This window comes from Neolamprologus multifasciatus, chromosome 22 (assembly GCF_963576455.1).
Source record: "Neolamprologus multifasciatus chromosome 22, fNeoMul1.2, whole genome shotgun sequence".
NCBI lineage: Eukaryota > Metazoa > Chordata > Actinopteri > Cichliformes > Cichlidae > Neolamprologus > Neolamprologus multifasciatus.
The window spans coordinates 9,134,159-9,154,704 of NC_140459.1; the positions used below are offsets into that span (position 1 = coordinate 9,134,159).

Consider the following 20,546-nt stretch of genomic DNA (forward strand, 5'->3'; position numbering starts at 1 on the left):
GTTGTCATCTATATATGTTCCCCCAGTTCTGCAAGCTGTTCATTCTCGTTTACGTGCCCCACCCTCCCTCCCGCTGTCAAACCTAAAATGAGGACGTGGACCCAGCCAGTGAATTTCAAAATATAATAACACAAGTTATTGTCCTTCTTTTCTATTTCTTATTTGTGCATTTAAAACAATCGGGGCCTGAGAAAGTAAGTGTGTTATTGTAACACATTAACTGAGCAGCGAGGGGGCGCTGTTAAGTCATCACAGCCAAAGGGGATGACGTGCTGCACTCTGACCTTGATAGGGGTGGTAGCGCACTACACTGATGGAGGAGTACAAATGCACCATTACTGACTTTGGCAGGTTGATTCTTTTCAGCTGGTACAGGAAGTGCATCGTCTGTGCCTTCCTGATGAAGTAGCTGATGTTTAGCTCCCACTTTTAGGTCCTGGGAGATTATGTTTTCGAGGAAGTGGGAGGACCTCACTGTCTCCACGGGGCAGGCCTGCAGGGTCTGTGTTATGATCTACTTAAAACTCCAAATATGCAGCTAGAGTCCTTTTGCAAAAACAAAAAGCAAACAAAACATAAACAGTAAAAATTTAAGTTATGCAAAAAAAAAAAAAGAGTAAGCTTGGTAACGGACTAAAAGAATAATTCATTCAAAAAATGTATGCAACAAGTAATACGTGTTTGAGCAGGATTTTATCAGCTGCTGTTCTTTCTCACATGTTGCACACACATGAATGAGTCTGCTTTAGGTGTGCTCTCAATACTGGAGTTAGGGAGCTGCATGGACAGAGGGTGTAGTCCAAAGGATGCTCACTTGTCTGCTGACATTCCTTCACCTGTAGAAACATTGTGTTTACAAGAAAATGAAATGAAAGAACTGATTCGTTTGGCAGCTGCACTGTACTCCCTTACAGACAGTGTTGGGAAGGTTACTTTTAAAATGTATTCCATTACAGAATACAGAATACATGCCCCAAAATGTATTCTGTAACGTATTCCGTTACGTTACTCAATGAGAGTAACGTATTCTGAATACTTTGGATTACTTAATATATTATCATGCTGTTTACAACTACATGAATGTACTATTGCTGTGATTTATTACTGTTACTGAAGGTCCGCGGCTCCGAACCGTAGTAAAGGGACCTCTGGCTAATGCGTCGGTTCCGTGTGGGGCTGGTAGCCGAAAACTAGCTTTACTTTGTTGTCTGGGTCAACTTTGCTAGCGAGAGACAGAGAGAGGCGTTGAAAGGCTGCTCCAACAGAACTTATTGTTTTTGGAGGAAAACACGAACACGGTGTACAGTCGAGTCTTAATAGCTTACTTACAGCTGGGCTCGTCAGGCTCTCTTCTTGGCTGCAGTGGTTATTATTATATTTACATGCTTCCATCTCCCGTTTTTGCTTGATGACAGCTCTTACTTTTCCTTTTTCTCCCTCCCTCGCTCACAGACACATAACGTGTATGGCAGTCCATTCTCCCTGCAGCACGGACTACACTGCCTATGATGCTACATTCTTTAGAGCTATACCGGTAGCATTCTGCCTATTAGCTTAGCACAACAACAACAAAAAGGCCTCTCTCACCCAGGAAACGCGCAGAGAGAGCGTCACCCTGTAACCATGGCAACCGTAACGCTGCCACCTGGAACAACAGAACGTAGCCGTCAAACAAAACCCAAACAGGCCTGACCCGCCACAATATGAAACAGGGAAGTACCGCCGTGTAATCCATTTATTTCAACAAAGTAAATGTATTCTAAATACCACCTTTTTAAACGGTAACTGTAACGGAATACTTACTTTTAGGTATTTTAATTACAGTTACTTACAATGTACTTGCTTTACATTGTAAAATAATTAAACTCGCTGAATATCATTATTTAATTTCAATAATTTATCTTCTAAAGGTAAAAGTAAACTCTGCCGCTTTAACATCGCTGTAGTGCAGGTGCACGTCATTTCGCGCCAGTTTGCTGCACAGTCGTATTCTAAAGCAGAAGATGTCGGACTCGGCTGAAGCGAGTGGCTATTTTATGAAATGGACATATTCCCATCTCTTCACTTTTCTGAAACAAGCAGACAAGAATATTACAGTAATATGTAAGCTATGTCCTGGGGAGAAAAAACTATCGGCTGATGTTAATAGCACGAGTAATCTACTGAAGCGCCTGACACGAGAGCATAGATGAACACTTCTGAGTGATCCTTGTTCATCATCCATGGATAACACCGTGGCAACTCCTGCTAAGCAGGCAAAACTTGATTTTACTTCAGCAGCACAGAAAGCGTCTGAAGGTGAGCTTAAAAAATGATTGCAGGCTACGTTGTGGAAGAGATGCTACCCCTGCATACTGTAGAGTCTCTGTCTTTAAAAAAAGTTATTTATTATTTAAAGAGTTTAATTTCTATTGTTTGTCCAATCAAGGTTTATAGGGATTTTAAAAAGTATTTAGTTAAATTACTTATTGAGTAATTAAGTTACTTTTCTGACACAGTAATTAGATAAGTATTTTAAATACAATATTGACTAAGTAATTAGTAATTAATTACTTTTTTAAAGTAACTTACCCAACACTGATTGGCATCCTCAAAGAGTGACCTTTGTCCTTTAGATGCAGATGGACTGCTGAGTCTTGTCCTGTGGAGGTGGCTCTTCTGTGTTGTACCATATGTTTGTGAAGTGGCTGTTTGGTCTCTCCAATGTAGAGGTCTGGGCATTCCTCGCTGCACTGTACAGCGTACACCACGTTGTTAAGTTTGTGTTTTGGAGTTTTGTCTTTGGGATGAACCAGTTTCTGTCCGAGTGTGTTGCTGGGTCTGAAATGCACCGGGATATCATGCTTGGAGAAAACTCTCCTGAGTTTCTCTGATACACCGGCTACACAGGGGATGACAATGTTGTTGCGTCTGTCTTTCTTATCATCCCTCGCTGGTGTCTGATCTTCTTTTCTGTGCCTCTTTGCTGACTTTATGAACGCCCAATTAGGATAACCGCATGTTTTGAGTGTTTCCGTTACATGTGTGTGTTCCTTCTTTATTCCTTCAGGCTTAGAGGGAACATTTTCTGTCCGGTGGTGTAGGGTCCTAATTACTGTATGTTCACATTCTGGACAGAGAGGACAGATGGTTTGAAAGAGGAGTGAAAGAAGCCATCTATGTCCACTGTGAGCGACCATCTTTGAACAGAGGCGGTGGTTTACGACACCAACTCTCTGCCATCTATAATCCAGTTTTGAGTTCTCTCCCCAGACGCCTTAACGCCCACTCACATCCTGGGCCATCTGACCTCAGGAAATCACATGATAGGGTGGGGCCAGGTTTCACAATGAGCTCACCCGAAACCCTGGCTGATTGGGACCCACACCCATTTTCACACCTTGGCTCAGGCGATTTGAGGATCATCAGGGGGTCCTTTTGTCCCTCTTTGGGGGGACACTCCCACTAGGTTTAAACCTGGGACTCCCCACCATTTGACCTTAGAACTGAAGAAGCTTCTCGGATGAGAGGTGAAACGTCTTCAAGCAACTTAAACAAGTCCAGACGCTTTTCTTTACAAGCTCCTTTGACTACGATGACCTGGATGACTGAGAACCTTCACAGACGTGATTTTATTTGCAATTTTGGTCAACTTCCTTTAAAAAAAAAAAAGGGCCAATACTTGCAGGCTTTTGCAATTAAAGTACAGGTACAGCACTTTCAAATCTAAACATTTATTTTGCATTTAAATGCATTTCTATTAAATGTGAACATAATAATATTTATAACAGATAAGGTGTGTTAAAACTCTCTGACTGTGATCAGTTGCAGATCTTTTTTTTTTTTTTTACACCAAGTTCTACTGAGTTTTCAAAGGAAATACAACAGCATTGTTAAAGGGAAACCTTTCAGTAGGAGGAGTCTACATGCATGGAATATGCCGATACATCTTTAAGACGCTACTGAAAAAAAAATGGGTGGATCAGTTTCTAGGAGGTTTCTTTTAAAACTAAAGTTTGGTTCTCACTGTCAGTCATTCACAGGTTATATGTGAGTTGTAATCAGCTGTCAGTTATAAGATGCAGCTGTGTTAGAAGCAGGCAGCGGGACAGGGAACATGTCAGACACTCAGGGTGAGTCTAAATACTCCTGCTGGGATTTTCTCATCACTTGCGTGGGCCTGCCCTTGTTTCTGACTGACATAGGACTGGATATATGGGCCGCTATTATCTTCTACCAAGAAAAGGCATACGCCTGCCTCGGTGTTCTGCTGCTGCTACTTGTGGGGTCAACACTGCTGGCTCAGGCTTACAGCTGGCTTTGGTACAGCTATGACCAGTTTAAGATGAAGACAAAGGTTGAAGACCTGCCTACCCAGAGGCAGCTCACGGTTCTGCACGTTTGTCAGCTCGGAGTTTACGTCAGGTAGTATTAAAACAATAACAATGTGTATAAAGGCTGAGGCTTGTGTGGGAAGCTTACATTTATTTGCCTGTTTCTAGGCAGGTGCAGTTTTTTGTAGAGTAGTTCATTGGAAACACAAGCTGAACCATTAAGTGTTGTGCAGCTGAACTGTACTCCACTACAGTGGTGCACATAGTATATAAAGTAACTCCAGAAAGCATCAGTCTGCTGCATTAAGTAATCTACACATTTTATCATCTATTTCATTCAGCTGAATCAATTTTTTTTGCAATATTTCTGTGTTCAAATCAGCTGTTGTGAACATGAGAATATTTGAAACATAAGCTGTTTCCTTGGTTTCAGAAGATAAACTGAGGACACATTTTATTTCCTTCATCATAAGTGGGTAAACTGGTTTCATTTGCTCCTTTTCACGCAATGAATACCTGCTGGCTCACAAGAATGGTTCCAGAGAAATTAATCTCAGTGTAGCTAGAAGGAGGATTCGGTCTGACTGGTTATGCTTCATATTTTTCTGTTTCTCAGGCATGCAGGAGTCCTGGAAATGGCAGTACGAAGCATGTACAATAGGCTCCCTGACCCTGAGAGAGGCGCCAGTACGCCAGGAGAACAGAAACCTAAGACTGAGGACATTACCGTGTCCTTGACCCACGATCTAAGCATGTTACGGATCATAGAGACATTTGCAGAGAGCGCCCCTCAGCTCACGCTCATGCTCACCATCATTCTGCAGACGGGCCACCTGGATCCTGTGACAGGTGCAGTTTTACATTTTTACACAAAAATGTATTTTTGAAATCTGTCAAAAAAAAAATTACATCTAGAATGGACTGAATTCACTGAACTGAACCCATGTTTTTAAACATGGCAGGTGCAGGACATTTTTTTCATTCATGTATAGTCTGGTATGTTTGAGAAAACAGTGAGACAACTTAGACATCCACATTACTGACACTCTCATAACACACACATATATATATGGCCTTGAGGGTGGGCACGTTAACGGCGTCCAGTAGACGGTCTGTGTATTCAAACCTACCTCTGGCGCCGGTGCCCACCTCTCAATTTTAAATCCATGTAGACATTGAGGGTTCTTGGGAGGGGCCGTGCTAACACCTGCTGCTCTCTGGCAGCAGCACCATGCTCTCCCTTGTTTTAAATGCACTTTAGAGCAACACGCAGCAACACTACACATGAGCGGGAGGAGGGGGGTATGGGGTCTTAACACACCCCCGTTCTCTACTAGCCATCGGGGCGGGGGGGCTGGGAGGAGATGCTGGCTGTCCGATTGGCCTCCCTGCTGCTGCGGAGCCTGGGACGGTCTGCTTGCCTCCACCCCGGAGGGAAGGGTAACATCTCTTGGGTCTGGGTGCCGTTTCCCCCTCTGGGGGCGAGGATACCTGGACCCGGGGTATAGAGTATGTTTGGGGAGTGTGATTGTGTGTACATGTCCATTTATGTTCATCCCTACGTTGGGTGAGTGCTGAGTGTTTGTATATGTGTGCATGAGGGTGGGAATGCATGTCTGTGTCTATATGTCAGGTCGGGTCTTAGACTCCACCTCTCTGGGAATTCCCAGGCCCTCCAAAGTGTGGAGGCCTATCTCCCCTCACCACACTCCCTGCTGGTGACTGATGCCCTCAGGGGTCGGTGCATTGGTGGTTCTTGGTGTCCGGGGCTGGGCGCTCAGGTATGTACCAGCTCACTCCCGGTGGCTACTTGGCGGGGCCTGGCGTCTGTTGCTCGGTCAGGCCTCTTTCGGGGCGCGGGGGCCCTCGGGCCTCCGGCCTCTGGGCCTGCAGCTCGGTTCACTCTGGCACAGCTGGCTGCCGGCAGAACCGGCGGGCACGCCGGTGCAGCCCCCTCTAGCTTCTGCCCGGTGGCTACTGGGTGACCCCTCGTCTGGGGATCCTCAGCCCTTCCCATGAAGGTGGCACGGATGCCCCTCCGGTGGTCCTCCTTGGGCTCTCGCACTCTGGGGCCTCTGGATGTCTGGGGCCTGGATCTCCTCCATGCCTGCTTCATGCCCTGGGGGACAGGGCTATGGCTCTCTACATCCTCTTGCAGACCATTACATGGGGAAACCATTTGAATACAAGCGCGCTGATCCACACAGGTGTGCACATGGGTGTTCACTGTTCGTAGACTTAAATCACACCTTTCTTGGCTGCTACTTCAAAGCACATTGTGCGCTGTCTGTCCTGCGTGCTGCACAACAACATTCAATATTTAGTATTTACTGCTGTTTACACTTAGCTAGATTAATGCGATGGTGTTGTGTTTAGTATGTTGCTTTGTTTTGTTTTTTTTTTGTTGGTTTTCTATTCTTTTTCTCTCAACAGGTGATCCAGGAGATTTTTTTTCCCCTTTCTCACTGTCCCTCTCCCCTTCTGTTTTTCTTTTCCTTCCTCTTTCTTTCTCCCTTTCCTATCCCTCACTCATGTCTGTCCCGTCTGTAACAACTGAAAATAAAATAAAATAAATAATAAAAACAAAGGTCGATCAAATGGACCAATACGGCAATGCCATGATGATCCATTTGGCAAAATAAATCCATTGGGTATCCTTGTTGGTCTTCAGACAACAATTCTGACGGCTAAAGAACCAAATGGGACAGGGAAAAAAAAAAAGAATCTGTAATTCAGCAATATTTTCTTACCTGAATTTGTTCATAATCTACAAACAGCTTTACAACTGTCTCTGACCACATGCGCACCATATGATGAAATCCAGTCTGTCTTAAATGTAAACACCTGAAAAGGTTTTTATGTTGTCTGTCAGTGTAACAACAATCATAACATAATAAATATTTTTATTCTGGAAAAAAAAAAAAAAAGAGAAAACAGTGAGAGTCACTGTGTTCTTAATGATTTAAGTGAAGGCTGAGGTCCTGAAGTAGAAACACCTATAGGAATGTCAGTTAAGGTTTTTAAGGGTAAATTCAATAAGGCGAGATCTCTTGGAAGAATTTAACATGATTTTTTGAGATAGAGAAATTAACGGATTTGGTAATTAGACTCCAGTGACCCATCATGGCAGAACTTGGTCCCAGCAGTGATAGGATTTAGGACAGGGATGGTGATGATGGTGAAGACAGAGGCTTGCATAGAGGTCTGGCTGAGGTGTCTGAGGTGGATAAGTGGAGGAGCTGGATTGCACGAAAGAAAATCGGAAAGGGAGAGTGACACAGAGCAAAGCGGAAGCTGATTGGCTCAAAGATGGTGGGCGAGAAGACATTTGGACTAGAGTAATGATGTTAGTGTGTCCCATGTGATGACATGATTATAAAATCAATAGCCGACCTGAGATTTCAGCACATTGTGCTAAGTTGAACAGGTCGATCCTTCCAGTAACACGTCTACAGATTTTAATTTCATGTCGCTGCTTGTGTGAACATTCAAGTTCCCCAGTAGGACAAGAGAGTTCCCGTCCAGGGTCCTTTCAGCAACCAGCCCAGACACTCAGGTACACTGAACTGTTATTTGACACATGTGGCAACAGTCAGCACCTGTTCCCTGAACTGAAGGCACAGGGAAGCAACTCTCTCATCCACTTTGGAAAACCGCAATGGAAAGTCACCAAGCCAGAGAAGATAAGAATATATCCACCCCTGAGCGCCGGCTGTCACTGTGAGCAACTCCAGATAGGAACATAGTTTATCCCCTATCCAGAACCCATTATATCCACCTGACACCACCCATATCCAAACCTGAAAAAAATGGTAACGAATGTCACAGTTACTGATCAGGAATAACTATCAAAAAGTTTAGATCAATCAAATAATTTTGCCTTCATTCTAAAACATATTCACGGCTCCTACATTAGCCTCTAATTATTAGTCTATTATACATAATCATTTTTTACATTATCCAAATTCATGACATGACAATTAAAATATTTAAAGTACATATATCAACTTTCACTTCCTGCACATATGTTGTCCTCTTTCTTCCGTCTTTCATGTCCATAAAGGTCAAATAAATCATAGATAATCTGTCAGAGTCTGTCTGTCACAATCAGAGTCAAGGTTAAGTTCAAAGTGTCACTCCTCATCCTGCTTCAGCTTCCTGCAGCAGGCAAATCTTCATTATTGCCCAATCCAGGCAGCTGCTCTTTGTTTTGATGTGCACTGCACATCCAGTATCTCAGAAAATTTAAAATTTAAATTATTCATTAAATATACTAAAGTCTGCTGATTCTGAGTGGACATATCCAAATTTGATAGATTTTTATTTGGAAGGAACCACTTTACAGCATTTTTCAGTGTTTGTCATTTGCATCTTGCTGGTTCTGACACTGTCTCTTGTTCCCTTCAGTGTTGAAGGCTGTTGGTTCAGCTTCAGCTATCGCCTTCGGTGTGACGGCCTACCATCGCTCAATGCGCTCGTTCCTGCCTGACAAGGAGAAGCAGAAGATAACCTCATCAGTCATCTACTTCATCTGGAACCTGGTTCTCATCTCTTCTCGTCTCACTGCTCTCGCTCTTTTCGCCTCCGTGCTGCCCTGCTTCATCTTCACCCACTTCATCTGCTCTTGGCTGGTTTTATTCTTCTTCGCTTGGCGATCCAAGACGGAGTTCATGGAAAGTCCTTGTGGAGAATGGCTTTATCGAGCCACTGTTGGCCTCATTTGGTATTTTAACTGGTTTAGTGTGGTGGAGGGGAAAACGCGGTACAGGACTGCGCTCTATCACGGGTACATACTGACTGATATTTGCATCCTCTGTGCTGTGTGGTGCTGGAAGATGAGCACAGATCCTCCTTATTTTGTGATAGAGCCCATGCACGCTTTAATCACAGCTGCCTGTGTTGTTGCAGTTTACATCCTCGGTCTAATACTTAAAGCTATTTATTATAAACTTTTCCATCCAAACCTTGACAAAAATAAGATTAAAGGGACCAGCAGACAGCAGCAACCTGTAAATGAGCCAAACGTGGGTGATGAACCGGACGCATGTATGTTTAGAGCCGAAGCAGCCCCCTCCCCACCACCACAACCATGTTGTAATAAAAGAATGAGGAAGCTGGCTGAGAGCTTCTACTGCTAACCCGTTTCACTTTCACAGGAGGCTATAAAGAGACCGAGTCATCACAGGGCTGTGTGTGATTAAAGACTCTAACCTTCTGCATGATTAACCACATATACAGTTTATGATTTCTGCTCGCTATTAACTGGTTCTACTGTCTAACAAAGCATTTAAAAATGCCGTTCAATGTTTGTTTTCCCTAGCTTTAATCTTCAGGTCTGTAATGTTCTTGTATGAAACAGTTATCTTTTGCTGTGAAGACATGTTCTTCCATGAGTTTCCAGTGGCTGTTCAGTCTTAAAGAACATAGTCATGACTTTTAATTAAAATCTTTTATGATCATTTAAAATACAAAAAACATTTCATAAATAATATTTCAGCTTCCAGAAAAGGAAGCAACGATATTTCCTGTTTTAAAAAAAAATCTATGTATATAATTTATTTTTTCTGTCTGCATGTCATTGTGTAAATTACTAATTGAATTTGAAATCTACTCAGTTTTTAAGATGTCTTTAATTATGAAAAACAGCAGATTTTTTAAAGTTTTTATGCAGATTTTACTCTAAAGTTCCAAGATAACTAATTAATTTAGGTGCTCCTATTGAGACTTCTTAGCACCAAGATTTGTTTGATATATAACCCTCAAGATGTTTTGTTTACGTCGATATGTTTTTGTCAAACTCTGATGTGAGCCTTCCAATTTCACCTGCTTTGGATGTTTTCAGCTCTTTCTGTGCACGTTTTCAGCAGTGATGAGCCTCATCTCAGTCTTCCATCAACATGCTATCAGGGTTTAAAGCCAAATTTTAATGAATAATTTGCTTAAGGCATAGTCAGAAACACATCACATGAAGATTCTTTGTTATAAATGTTCAGTGTTGGGGAGTAACGGAATACATGTACCGCCGTTACGTATTTAAAATACAAAATATTAGTAACTGTATTCCGTTACAGTTACCGTTTAAAAAGGTGGTATTTAGAATACAGTTACTTTGTTGAAATAAATGGATTACACGGCGGTACTTCCCTGTTTCATATTGTGGCGGGTCAGGACTGTTTGGGTTTTGTTTGACAGCTACGTTCTGTTGTTCCAGGCGGCAGCGTTACGGTTGCCATGGTTACAGGGTGACGCTCTCTCTGCGTGTTTCCTGGGTGAGAGAGCGCCTTTTTGTTGTTGTGCTAAGCTAATAGGCAGAATGCTACAGGTATAGCTCTAAAGAATGTAGCATCATAGGCAGTGTAGTCCGTGCTGCAGGGAGAATGGACCGCCATACCCGTTATGTGTCTGTGAGCGAGGGAGGGAGAAAAAGGAAAAGTACGAGCTGTCATCGAGCAGAAACGGGAGCTGGAAGCATGTAAATATAATAATAATCACTGCAGCCAAGAAGAGTGCCTGACGAGCCCAGTTGTAAGTAAGCTATTAAGACTCGACTGTACACCGTGTTCGTGTTTTCCTCCGAAAACAATAAGTTCCGTTGCAGCAGCCTTTCAACGCCTCTCTCTGTCTCTCGCTAGCAAAGTTGACCCAGACAACAAAGTAAAGCTAGTTTTCGGCTACTAGCCCGACATTAGCCAGAGGTCCCTTTACTACAGTTCGGAGCCGCGGACCTTCAGTAACAGTAATAAATCACAGCAATAGTACATTCATGTAGTTGTAAAAAGCATGATAATATATTAAGTAATCCAAAGTATTCAGAATACGTTACTCTCATTGAGTAACGTAACGGAATACGTTACAGAATACATTTTGGGGCATGTATTCTGTATTCTGTAATGGAATACATTTTAAAAGTAACCTTCCCAACACTGTAAATGTTTATATTTGATATTTTATTTGTAATAGTTGGTTACACTTGCCTCTTGCCTAATTTCATGCTTGTTTAAAATTCAGGTGCTGCTGACATATAATCAGTTTTGTGTTCTTAGTATCAGCCTGAGCGTGTGCAGAGAGGCTGTTGTGTTAGATGCAGGCTTCTTTCTTTATTAGGATTTTATTCTGGTTTTTCTTTCCTGACACAAACCTCACATGAACTCGTGTCTGCTCCTGGTGTCAAAGCAAAATCATTCCTGTTATAACTACAACACAAAATTCTACATAATTTTACATCATCTCATGGTGGGTAAAAGTCCTTTGAAAAACTCCTGAGGATCGACTCCAAACGTTTATCGTTTCCATGTTTGGACCAAGCCCCACCTCTGATAAATTGGTCAGCAAATCTTATCACAGGGTTTTGATGGGAAATGGACAAACTGAAGCAATCAGTGAGGCAACAATCTCCTTTGTGACATAAAAGTACTTCCCCGTCTTATTACCCTGACACATTTTCACCTCTAAAGCTCCCAGGCTTCAACAATTAGTTAAATCAAACAAGTTTCTTATTTGTTACAAATAAAGAAAGAAAATATATCACACGTGAAATTTTATGACAGAAAATAGCCTTATTACCTTAAAACTTTAGGAAATGATCTGTGTGTTCTGTCTGAATACAACTGAGATGTTTTTCATATGGATTAATCTTCCATTAGAAACCAAAACTTGTTCTTTCTATACTGCAACAATTCTTATGAAAAACCCCAATGAAAATCTTTTGAAAGTTGTAAGTTGTATTTATACTAAATATGTTGTGAATATTTTCTGTGGTTTACATTTGTAATTCAGTTTCTTCTCAAACAGTTTTTCATATGAAATAAAAAATACAAACTGAGTCTGAAACTTTAAAACATGTATTTACATTATATTTAAATCTTACAGAGGTGTTGGGAGTAAACAGTGACTGTAAAGGTCTCTTAGTTTTCTACATTTTTGCTTATTTTTTCTTGGATTCACACTTTGTTAAAGCTGCTTTTCATATTTTGATCTACAATAAAAAAACACCACAAATCAGGGATTCTGATTGTTTAAGTGATACTGGATGTTTTACACAAAAGAAAAAAAGAAACTCTTCTTCAAAAGCTGAAACACATCAGACTGTTGAGAAGAATATGAGCGTATGTTCCAAACGTTCATCACGTTCCCTCAACTGAAACAAATTTCTTTAAACTCTGAGCCGCTGCATGTAGCGTGTTCATGGAGACCTTACAGATGCAGTGCAGAAAAAAAGTTGACTACACTAAGATAACACTTAATGACAATGCAGATGATATTTCCAGTTAAGCATATGGATGATGGTTAAAAACACAACATAAATATGCACACAGTGACACGTGACACAAACAAAGCTACACAGAAAGATATTTAAACAACAAGCAGAAAAGTATTTCACTGTCATATTTCTTTGTTTTGTTTAGTGATCTCTAATTTCTCATATATTTCAGTTTTGACTGTAGATTTCTGTAAATGTGACAACTTTCATACATTTTTTTTAAAATCAAAAAATAATATCCTGATCCTGATCCAACCAACCATTTATCATTTGATAAATGGTTTGATAAACAATTATTGGTTATTTAATAAACCAAATAATTTATGCTTTTATCAGGTTTCTGTGACTTTTCTCAGGCAAGAATTATGTTTAGTTTCAAATTAAAACAGTAAAAAAGTTTCATGGTTTAGGAAACTGAGCCCTAAAGTTCACAGAAAAAAAAAAGCTGTTTTAATAAATTAACCATGTCAGTTGAAAGAACTTATCTGTCTTCACAGCACACCACTGGGATTTAGACAACAGTCGGTTTTATTCATCACTTGTGGGGATGTGTTTGGTTTAAGTGAAGGAGCCTAGAGAAAACAGGGGAAAGGGCGCCCCCTGGCCTGCATCAGTGGAAGGTGCAAGCATAAGACATAGTACTTTTAAAAAATACTGTATCATGATTTCTTATTTTTCAGCTTATGCCATGGCTGCAGTAATAGGAATACCAATCACAAAGGCTGTACAAAGGTCTAGTATTATTGTGGATGGTCATATTGAAAAAATAAGCCCATGTGTAGGAGTTAAAAACAAAAAAATGCTAAATCTACTGTAATGAAATCATCGTCAAATCACCAACCTGATCAGTAGGCGCCCTGCTCTAAACGCATTTCTGTGTGTTTAGATAACAAAAGCTAGTGTTTATCTCACTCACTCACTCCGTGTTTGTTTACTTTGTTATCAGAGCTCACACTAAAGTAAAATCTTTGTTTACTTTAGTTTCAATTCAGACTTGACCTGATCTGATATCAGACAATTTAAAGTTAAAACCATTTCACATCAGTAATAGTTGATAGAAAGTGTTCAGATAAACTATATTGATGTTTATCAGATATTTGGATTGGGAATCAGTGACAGTGATTTGATGCATTAATTGTGTTGAAAATTTGGAAGTATACACATCTACTACTTGATTATTTGAAAAGGTTTTTTTCAAACAGCACAAAGAGTTTGTTGTATTCTGTTTATTCTGTTTATGGGGCATAAGCCTGAAGGATACGCGTTGGGAGTGAGAAATAACTTTATTAAATTAACACCGGTATGAGAAGATCTGAAATATAAATGGTTTAATGCATTCGTAACAATCTCTGCTGATATCAAAAGTCCAGATCGTTGCTTATTTTTCATTTTTCTCTCGTCAATCTTAATGTGTTGATGTTGATTTTTCTTCTTCTTTTATTTTTGTTTTTACAGTTTTAGGTTGTTTTAAGTTGTATTCATGTCTCGGTGGACATACTACAGTTGATTATATGTATGCATGTGTGTAAAATGGTACACTATGTCTTTAAGATGGGTGGATCAGTTTCTAGGAGGTGTTTTTCAACATTGGCCCATTCAGTTTCAGTTTATGAGCTTGTCTTAAACCTTAGGATATAGCTGCTTTAGAAGCAGGCCATCTAGTCAGCATGCCGGGCTCTGAGGATGAGTTTAAATGCTGCACTCGGGACTTTCTCTTCACTTGCGTGAACTTGTTGTCTTTCCTGCTTGATATAGGGCTGGATATATGGGCTGCTGTGTCCCTCTACAAGCAAGAGGCCTACGTGTACTTCAGCCTCCTGCTGCTGTTTCTCTTGGGCTCGTCCATGTTGGTTCAGGTGTACAGCTGGCTGTGGTACCGCTACGATGATTTTAAGATGAAGACAAAGATTGAGAAGAAGCCGAACCAGTGCCAGCTCAAGCTGCTGCATGTTCTCCAGCTCGGGATCTTCTTCAGGTTGTTTCATGATGATATTTGTGCGTGCATAGAGCCCCAGGCATCTTTACATTTCCTCACATGTTCCTTGAAATATTTGATTTATAGGAAATAAATTTACATGAACTTGTTTGTTTGGCAGCTGCACCACAGAAGTACACACATGTAGTAACATTAAATCATCTACAAATTATTCTGTTTAATTTCCTCTTGATTTTAAGTTTCTGTTTATAGACCCATGAATCATACATTCAATTTCTTTTCAGTATATAAGTCACATCAATTGCTGACTTACTTTTTTACTACTTAAGTTCTGTAGATTTTTCTTTAATATAATTGGGTAAAGCCTGCTTTGTTTGGACGTTTGTTGCTCCTTTTCTGCTTCGAGATCTTTTCAGTTCAGCGTGTCTGGCGGGGGGATTTGTTGTAACTAGTTCTTCTGGTTCTCAGGTATGCAGGAGTCATGGAGAAGTCTGTGCAAAGCTTATACAGAAAGCGCGCTGACGCTGAGAGTGTGGCCAAGTTTCTGAGACAGGATCTCCGAATTTTGCGCTTCATTGAGACGTTTTCAGAGAGCGCCCCGCAGCTTGCTCTCATGCTCACCATCATTCTGGACAGATGTCGGCTGGATCCTGTTACAGGTACAGTTTGTTACTCAGCTTTTGATCACGTATACTTGGATCACTCAGGTGTAGATTTTCATTGAAAGTAGAATTACGAATAAAACCACATTCAAAGTTTTCTCATCTGTTTATAACTTGAATTCCAAAAGGGTTGGGACGCTGTATAAATTGTAAATAAAAACAAATTCCAATGATCTGCAAATTAATAAACACTTATTTTATTTACAACAGAACATAGAAAATATATCAGTCTATCATCAAGCTCATTTTGAGTTTGATGGCAGCAGCATGTGTCAAAAAATAGGAACAGGGTCAAATTTCCCACTGTGTATTTTCCCCTCTTCTTTTAACAACAGACTGTAAATGTCTGGGAACTGAGGAGATGCTGCTGGACTTTTGGGAGAGGAACACTGTCTCATTCTTGCCTGATGTAGGATTCTAGCTGATCAACAGTTCTGAGTCGTATTTTTTGTTTCATGATGCTCCAAATGTTTTCAGTTGGTGAGAGATTGTGACTGAAGGCAGACCAGGTCACCCAGACTCTATCGTGAAGCCTTTATAATACACGCAGTATGCAGTTCAGCCTTGTCTTGCTGTGTTGTTCAGTTTGTTTCTAAGGCTCTCTCTACATAAAGGTCTGTATGGGAGCACGTGTTGTTCTAAAAACTTTCAGCATTGATGGTGCCTTTCCAGATGTGCAAACTGCCAATTCAACAGGTGGTTCAATAGGCAGCCATCATTTGGTGAGAGATGAGATGATGAGATAGCCTTTATTTGTCAGTTGCAGTTGCTCACAACCGAGATGACAGGCCTTGCCGACCGTACATACAATACACAAATATCACCTTGAGGAGACAGGTCAGGCCCAGCGAACTGTGTAACACAAAAGGGTAATCCAGGAGAAAAAGAATGCCTTGAAAAAAATGAGTATGTTGCATGTACTTAATTAGGGATGGGTATTGATAAGATTTTCACGATTCCGATTCCATTTTCGATTCTGTTTAACAATTCTCTTATCGATTCTTTTTTTAAAAAAAAGGAGAACACTAAGGTCGATTAGCTTAGAACTTTGTTTTATATCTTCTCTTTGAACAAGATAGAAATTTAGGAGTAGCATGGCCTTACAAACCCAACAGTGAGATCTTAAGAGATCCTTAGGAGATCCAGCCTACGGCTCTTCAATGGGGTGTCACAGGGTCCCCGGGGAAAAAAATTGTAAATGTAAAATAATAAAATAAATATTCGTCTGTAGCAATAACAAAGTATAAAATAAATTATTCTGTAGCAATTACACAAGAATATCCAGTAATGTCCCTGCCTACAATTAAACACATTCACTTACCAAAAATCAGGGGCCTTTTACCACAAACTTAGTCACTGCTCGGTGACATTTGTCTATGCAGGCCTGAAAGGAGACGCTACCGGTAGACTGCAGCGAGAACTGCCAGCGAGCGCCAGCCAGACTCTGTCTGTCTCTCTCATCATGGTCACCTAAATGCACAGTAATGGGAGGTTTGTAATAAGGCAGATCGCGCTAACATAATATGCACTGTTAGTTGATTATTTACCTGCCGCATTAACGGGAGAGGACGTGCAAACGTTACCGCTGCTGCTGGGTTGAGATTCACGAGTCCGGAGCGGAATTAAAAACACGACATTCATTTAAGGTCATCGTGTGTTTTGTGAGCAAATGCTTTTGCATATTCGTAGTGTTTCCTCCCTTAAATGAAATATCTACTTTGCAAGTATTGCAAGTTGCCCTGTTGTCATCCGTTCTCATAAAGTATAACCAAACATTTTAGCGTTTGAGCCGCCATGTTTCCTGCCAGGTAAATGACGCTCCGCAACGTGGTGACGTCATTCGGGGCGACTGGAATCGATAAGGGAATCGTTTGCAAAAATGGCAAACAATTCCAAGGAATTGAAACAGTGGGAACCGGTTCTCAACAAGAACCGGTTTTCGATACCCATCCCTATACTAAATTCAATAGTGCACATTGGTTGCACACAATTGTTTTGCTTTGGCAGAAACTTAAACAACTTAGTTAAATCAACATAACTTATTCATATTCAATAAGCATGCTCATTTTGTGTTGATAAAACATGATGAAACATGTTTAGATGAAGTAAGTTGAGCCTTGTAATCTGGAACTGCTCAATGACTTTTACCCCAATACTACTTGATCACTTCATATCACATAATGTTCAACAAAGTTTAGAGTCCGGTTTACATAAAAATTAAATGGACTTTCAACAACAATCCAATCCTGTTCCGGGTTCTGGGGGGGGGGGGGGGGGGGGGGGGGGCTGGGGCATAACCCCAAAGTGATAGGTTAAGAGGCAGGGTACACCCTGGACAGCTCACCAGTCTATCACATAGAGACAAACAACCACATTCAGGAGCAATTTGGAATCACCAATTAACCTAACGCTAATTGTGTTACTGTTAACTGTGGGAGGAAACCAGAACACCCAGTGGATTGTGGATTTGAACCACAAAGCGATGGCATACAGGTGGTGTGTGTGTAGCTGTCTGCCTCTTATAACTCCAGTGGTTTTCCTGCAGTTTTTGAAAACTCATGTGATCTTGTTAATTTCATGAGTCCAGAAACTAACCACTCTTACTAGATTGTAACAGGTCATCTCACCAGGAACAAATTCAGTTGCTGAAATTCATACAGATCCTACATGATTTAATTACTTTCACCATAGAAACATGAAATTATTTTCTTCAAATTACAAGTTAGACTTTTTTAATGTAACAACCACCCAATTTACTTTTTTTGGTATACCAAAAAAAAAATTAGAGGCGGCTGCTCGACTTGACTGAGATGATGCCTTCCTGAAACCATGATCCAAAGCACGCGAGACTGAAATCCTGTGCAGTGTTGCAGGATTTAACATATTAGCTATATCATTGACTTACTTCACTCGAACATGATATGAACAATTTAATCATGTAGTTTCTACACTATATAGTTACACTTGACTTTAAAGCATGAGACACTTGTGTTAAATACATGCAAGCTGCTTATGTAAATCCAAGAGCTGGCCAATCCCATTTTTTTCAGTGTAGATGATGAGGAACACTGAGGAACATGTTTTTGAAATTGTTCACTTACTTGTCCAGCCTTCTTTTGCCTCCATGAGACGTGTTGCTGCCATCAAATTCAAAATTGCTTCAATTTTTGTGTGAAATCTGGTCATCAAAGTTTGGAAAGTGAAATTGCAGCAGACAATTAAAAGCATCTTTGCTGGAGCTCACACTGAGATGTGAATAGAAGAGAAATAAATATACTAACCTGCTATAATTGGTTGATGTGAAAATGTTAAATGCCAAATGATTGCTGTTTCTGTGAAAACAAACATCATGCAGTCTAAATAATAAAAAACTGAATGACAAAAAATGTTTGAAAATATTTGGGGTTGCTTTTTGAACTCATAAATTACTTGGATCTTCTAACAAAGAATCAATGTTTGTTCTAACTCTGCCCCTCGCTCTCTCCTCAGTGTTGAAGGCCATCGGCTCGACTTTGTCCATCGCCTCCTTTTTGACCACCTACGATCACTCAATGCGCACCTTCCTGCCACAGAAGGAAAAACACCACATGATCTCATTAGTTTTCTACTTCATCTGGAACCTGGTTCTCATCTCTTCTCGCATCGCTGCTCTCGCTCTTTTCGCCTCCGTGCTGCCCTGCTTCATCTTCACCCACTTCATCTGCTCTTGGCTGGTTTTATTCTTCTTCGCTTGGCGATCCAAGACCAACTTCATGGATGACCCTCGTGGAGAATGGCTTTATCGAGCTACTGTTGGCCTCATTTGGTATTTCAACTGGTTTAGTGTGGCCAAGAGGATGAGGATCAGGTCCGTGCTCTATCACGCGTATATCCTCATTGATATTTGCATCCTCTGTGGTTTGTGGTGCTGGAAGATGAGCACAGATCCTCCTGATTTTGTGACACACCCTTTAACCACGGCTGCCTGTGTTGTTGCAGTTTACATCCTTGGTCTGTTATTTAAAGTTATTTATTATACGTTCTTCCATCCAAACCTTGATAAAGATAAGCTGAAAGGGGCCACCATCACAGAGGAGCAACCTGAAGATGAAGAGCGATCTCATTCAGTCCCTACACGTCCCCTTAAGGCCACTGACAATAAAAGAATGAGGAAGCTGGCCGAGAACTTCTTCTGCTGACCTGCATCATTTGACATCCACAGGACGTGGAGATTAGAAAGAGACTGAGTCATGTAGGTCACAAGGCTGTGTGGGACTGAGGACTCTGACCTGCTGCTTGATTAACCACAGATACAATATCTTATGATGTTACTCATAAGAGGATAAATTTACAGAAAACACTTTTCTCTGTATTAACTTGTGCTTTCCTCTAATGAAGCATTTAAAATGCCTCACTTGTTACATGCTTGTATGAAATAGTGATGGGTTGACAACGAGATGAGTTTGCTAATGCTAATGAATGGGTCTGCCTCCCTAAAATATATGACAGTATTAAACCAGTATAAAAATCATGTTTACAAAAATTTTTTAAATGGTCATTTTAAAGCTAGAACGTTGAATGGCCTTTCAACATTTGTGTGTGTCCTTTTTAAATTCCCATTTCTATACCATTTTGTGAGCATCTTTTGTGGTGATGTAGGAGGTGTGAAATAGGTATAAAGGTATTAACGAGGTATCGACAACGAAGCAGCAAAAATACAGAAAGTGAAAGAAATAAAACATATAAACATTGATAAAACGTTTCTGGTTGTAGGTGTTAACATGTAATTTAACACATATTGACTACGTAACCTTATACTGTATTTGAGGGTTGAAGTTGTCCGTGTGTGAATGTGCACACGTGCATGTGTCTTTGGAGGAGTGTGCAAATGCATAAATATAAAGAACTCATAAAATCTCAGATCTTTCTGCTGCTTGGTGTCATGATCCTGGGCCATGTTGGCCCAGCATTCTTAGTTTCATGTATTTTTGTATTTTGTTCCTTATTTGACTTCCCCTTGTGACTTTTACCCCCTGTGTGCACCTCTGTGTATCTGTGAACCCTCGTTTCCCCTCGTGTTTTATTCCACGTTTTCCCCAGCCCGTTGTGTCTGTGCTCTCCCCATGCTCCCTCTCTCCTCCTGTCTGCGCCTCTGTGTACTTCCTGTTTTACTTTGACAGTCTCCCGTCAGTATGCGTCATGTTGTGTTGATTATCTGTGTCAGCTGTGTTCCCCGTGTGCTCCCACCTCCCTCGTTAAACCTCTGTGTATTTATGTCCGCGTCTCCCTCTGTTCAGTGTCGCATTCTCCCTCATTCATGGCCGTGCGTTTCTCTGTGTGCTAGTGTATTGCTTCCCAGTGTAGTGTCTTATCAGTTTGTTTCGCCGTTTCCCTCC

At 40.9% G+C, this 20,546-nt stretch overlaps 2 protein-coding genes across 2 annotated transcripts; both read left to right on the forward strand.

Moving 5' to 3' along the window:
• The first annotated feature begins 77 nt into the window (after positions 1-77).
• LOC146492905 (XK-related protein 8-like) lies at positions 78-12,154 on the forward strand. The gene is made up of 3 exons (XM_085147546.1): positions 78-4,404; positions 4,930-5,162; positions 8,721-12,154. The coding sequence occupies exons 1-3, from the start codon at positions 4,097-4,099 to the stop codon at positions 9,449-9,451; spliced, it is 1,272 nt and encodes a 423-aa protein (XP_085003672.1). The 5' UTR covers positions 78-4,096; the 3' UTR covers positions 9,452-12,154.
• Positions 12,155-13,795: 1,641 nt separating this feature from the next.
• Positions 13,796-20,365, forward strand: LOC146492906 (XK-related protein 8-like). Its single transcript, XM_085147553.1, has 3 exons — positions 13,796-14,548; positions 14,978-15,168; positions 18,661-20,365. Exons 1-3 carry the CDS (start codon positions 14,241-14,243, stop codon positions 19,347-19,349), a joined length of 1,188 nt encoding a protein of 395 aa, XP_085003679.1. The 5' UTR covers positions 13,796-14,240; the 3' UTR covers positions 19,350-20,365.
• The last annotated feature ends 181 nt before the right edge of the window (positions 20,366-20,546 follow it).

Bases quoted from the DNA above. Each gene is read 5' to 3' on its own strand.
- LOC146492905 (XM_085147546.1), top strand. From the start codon at position 4,097: ATGTCAGACACTCAGGGTGAGTCTAAATACTCCTGCTGGGATTTTCTC. The intron at 4,405-4,929 runs GTAGTATTAAAA...TCTGTTTCTCAG, and splicing joins CAGCTCGGAGTTTACGTCAG to GCATGCAGGAGTCCTGGAAA. The intron at 5,163-8,720 runs GTGCAGTTTTAC...TGTTCCCTTCAG, and splicing joins CCACCTGGATCCTGTGACAG to TGTTGAAGGCTGTTGGTTCA.
- LOC146492906 (XM_085147553.1), top strand. From the start codon at position 14,241: ATGCCGGGCTCTGAGGATGAGTTTAAATGCTGCACTCGGGACTTTCTC. The intron at 14,549-14,977 runs GTTGTTTCATGA...TCTGGTTCTCAG, and splicing joins CAGCTCGGGATCTTCTTCAG to GTATGCAGGAGTCATGGAGA. The intron at 15,169-18,660 runs GTACAGTTTGTT...CTCTCTCCTCAG, and splicing joins TCGGCTGGATCCTGTTACAG to TGTTGAAGGCCATCGGCTCG.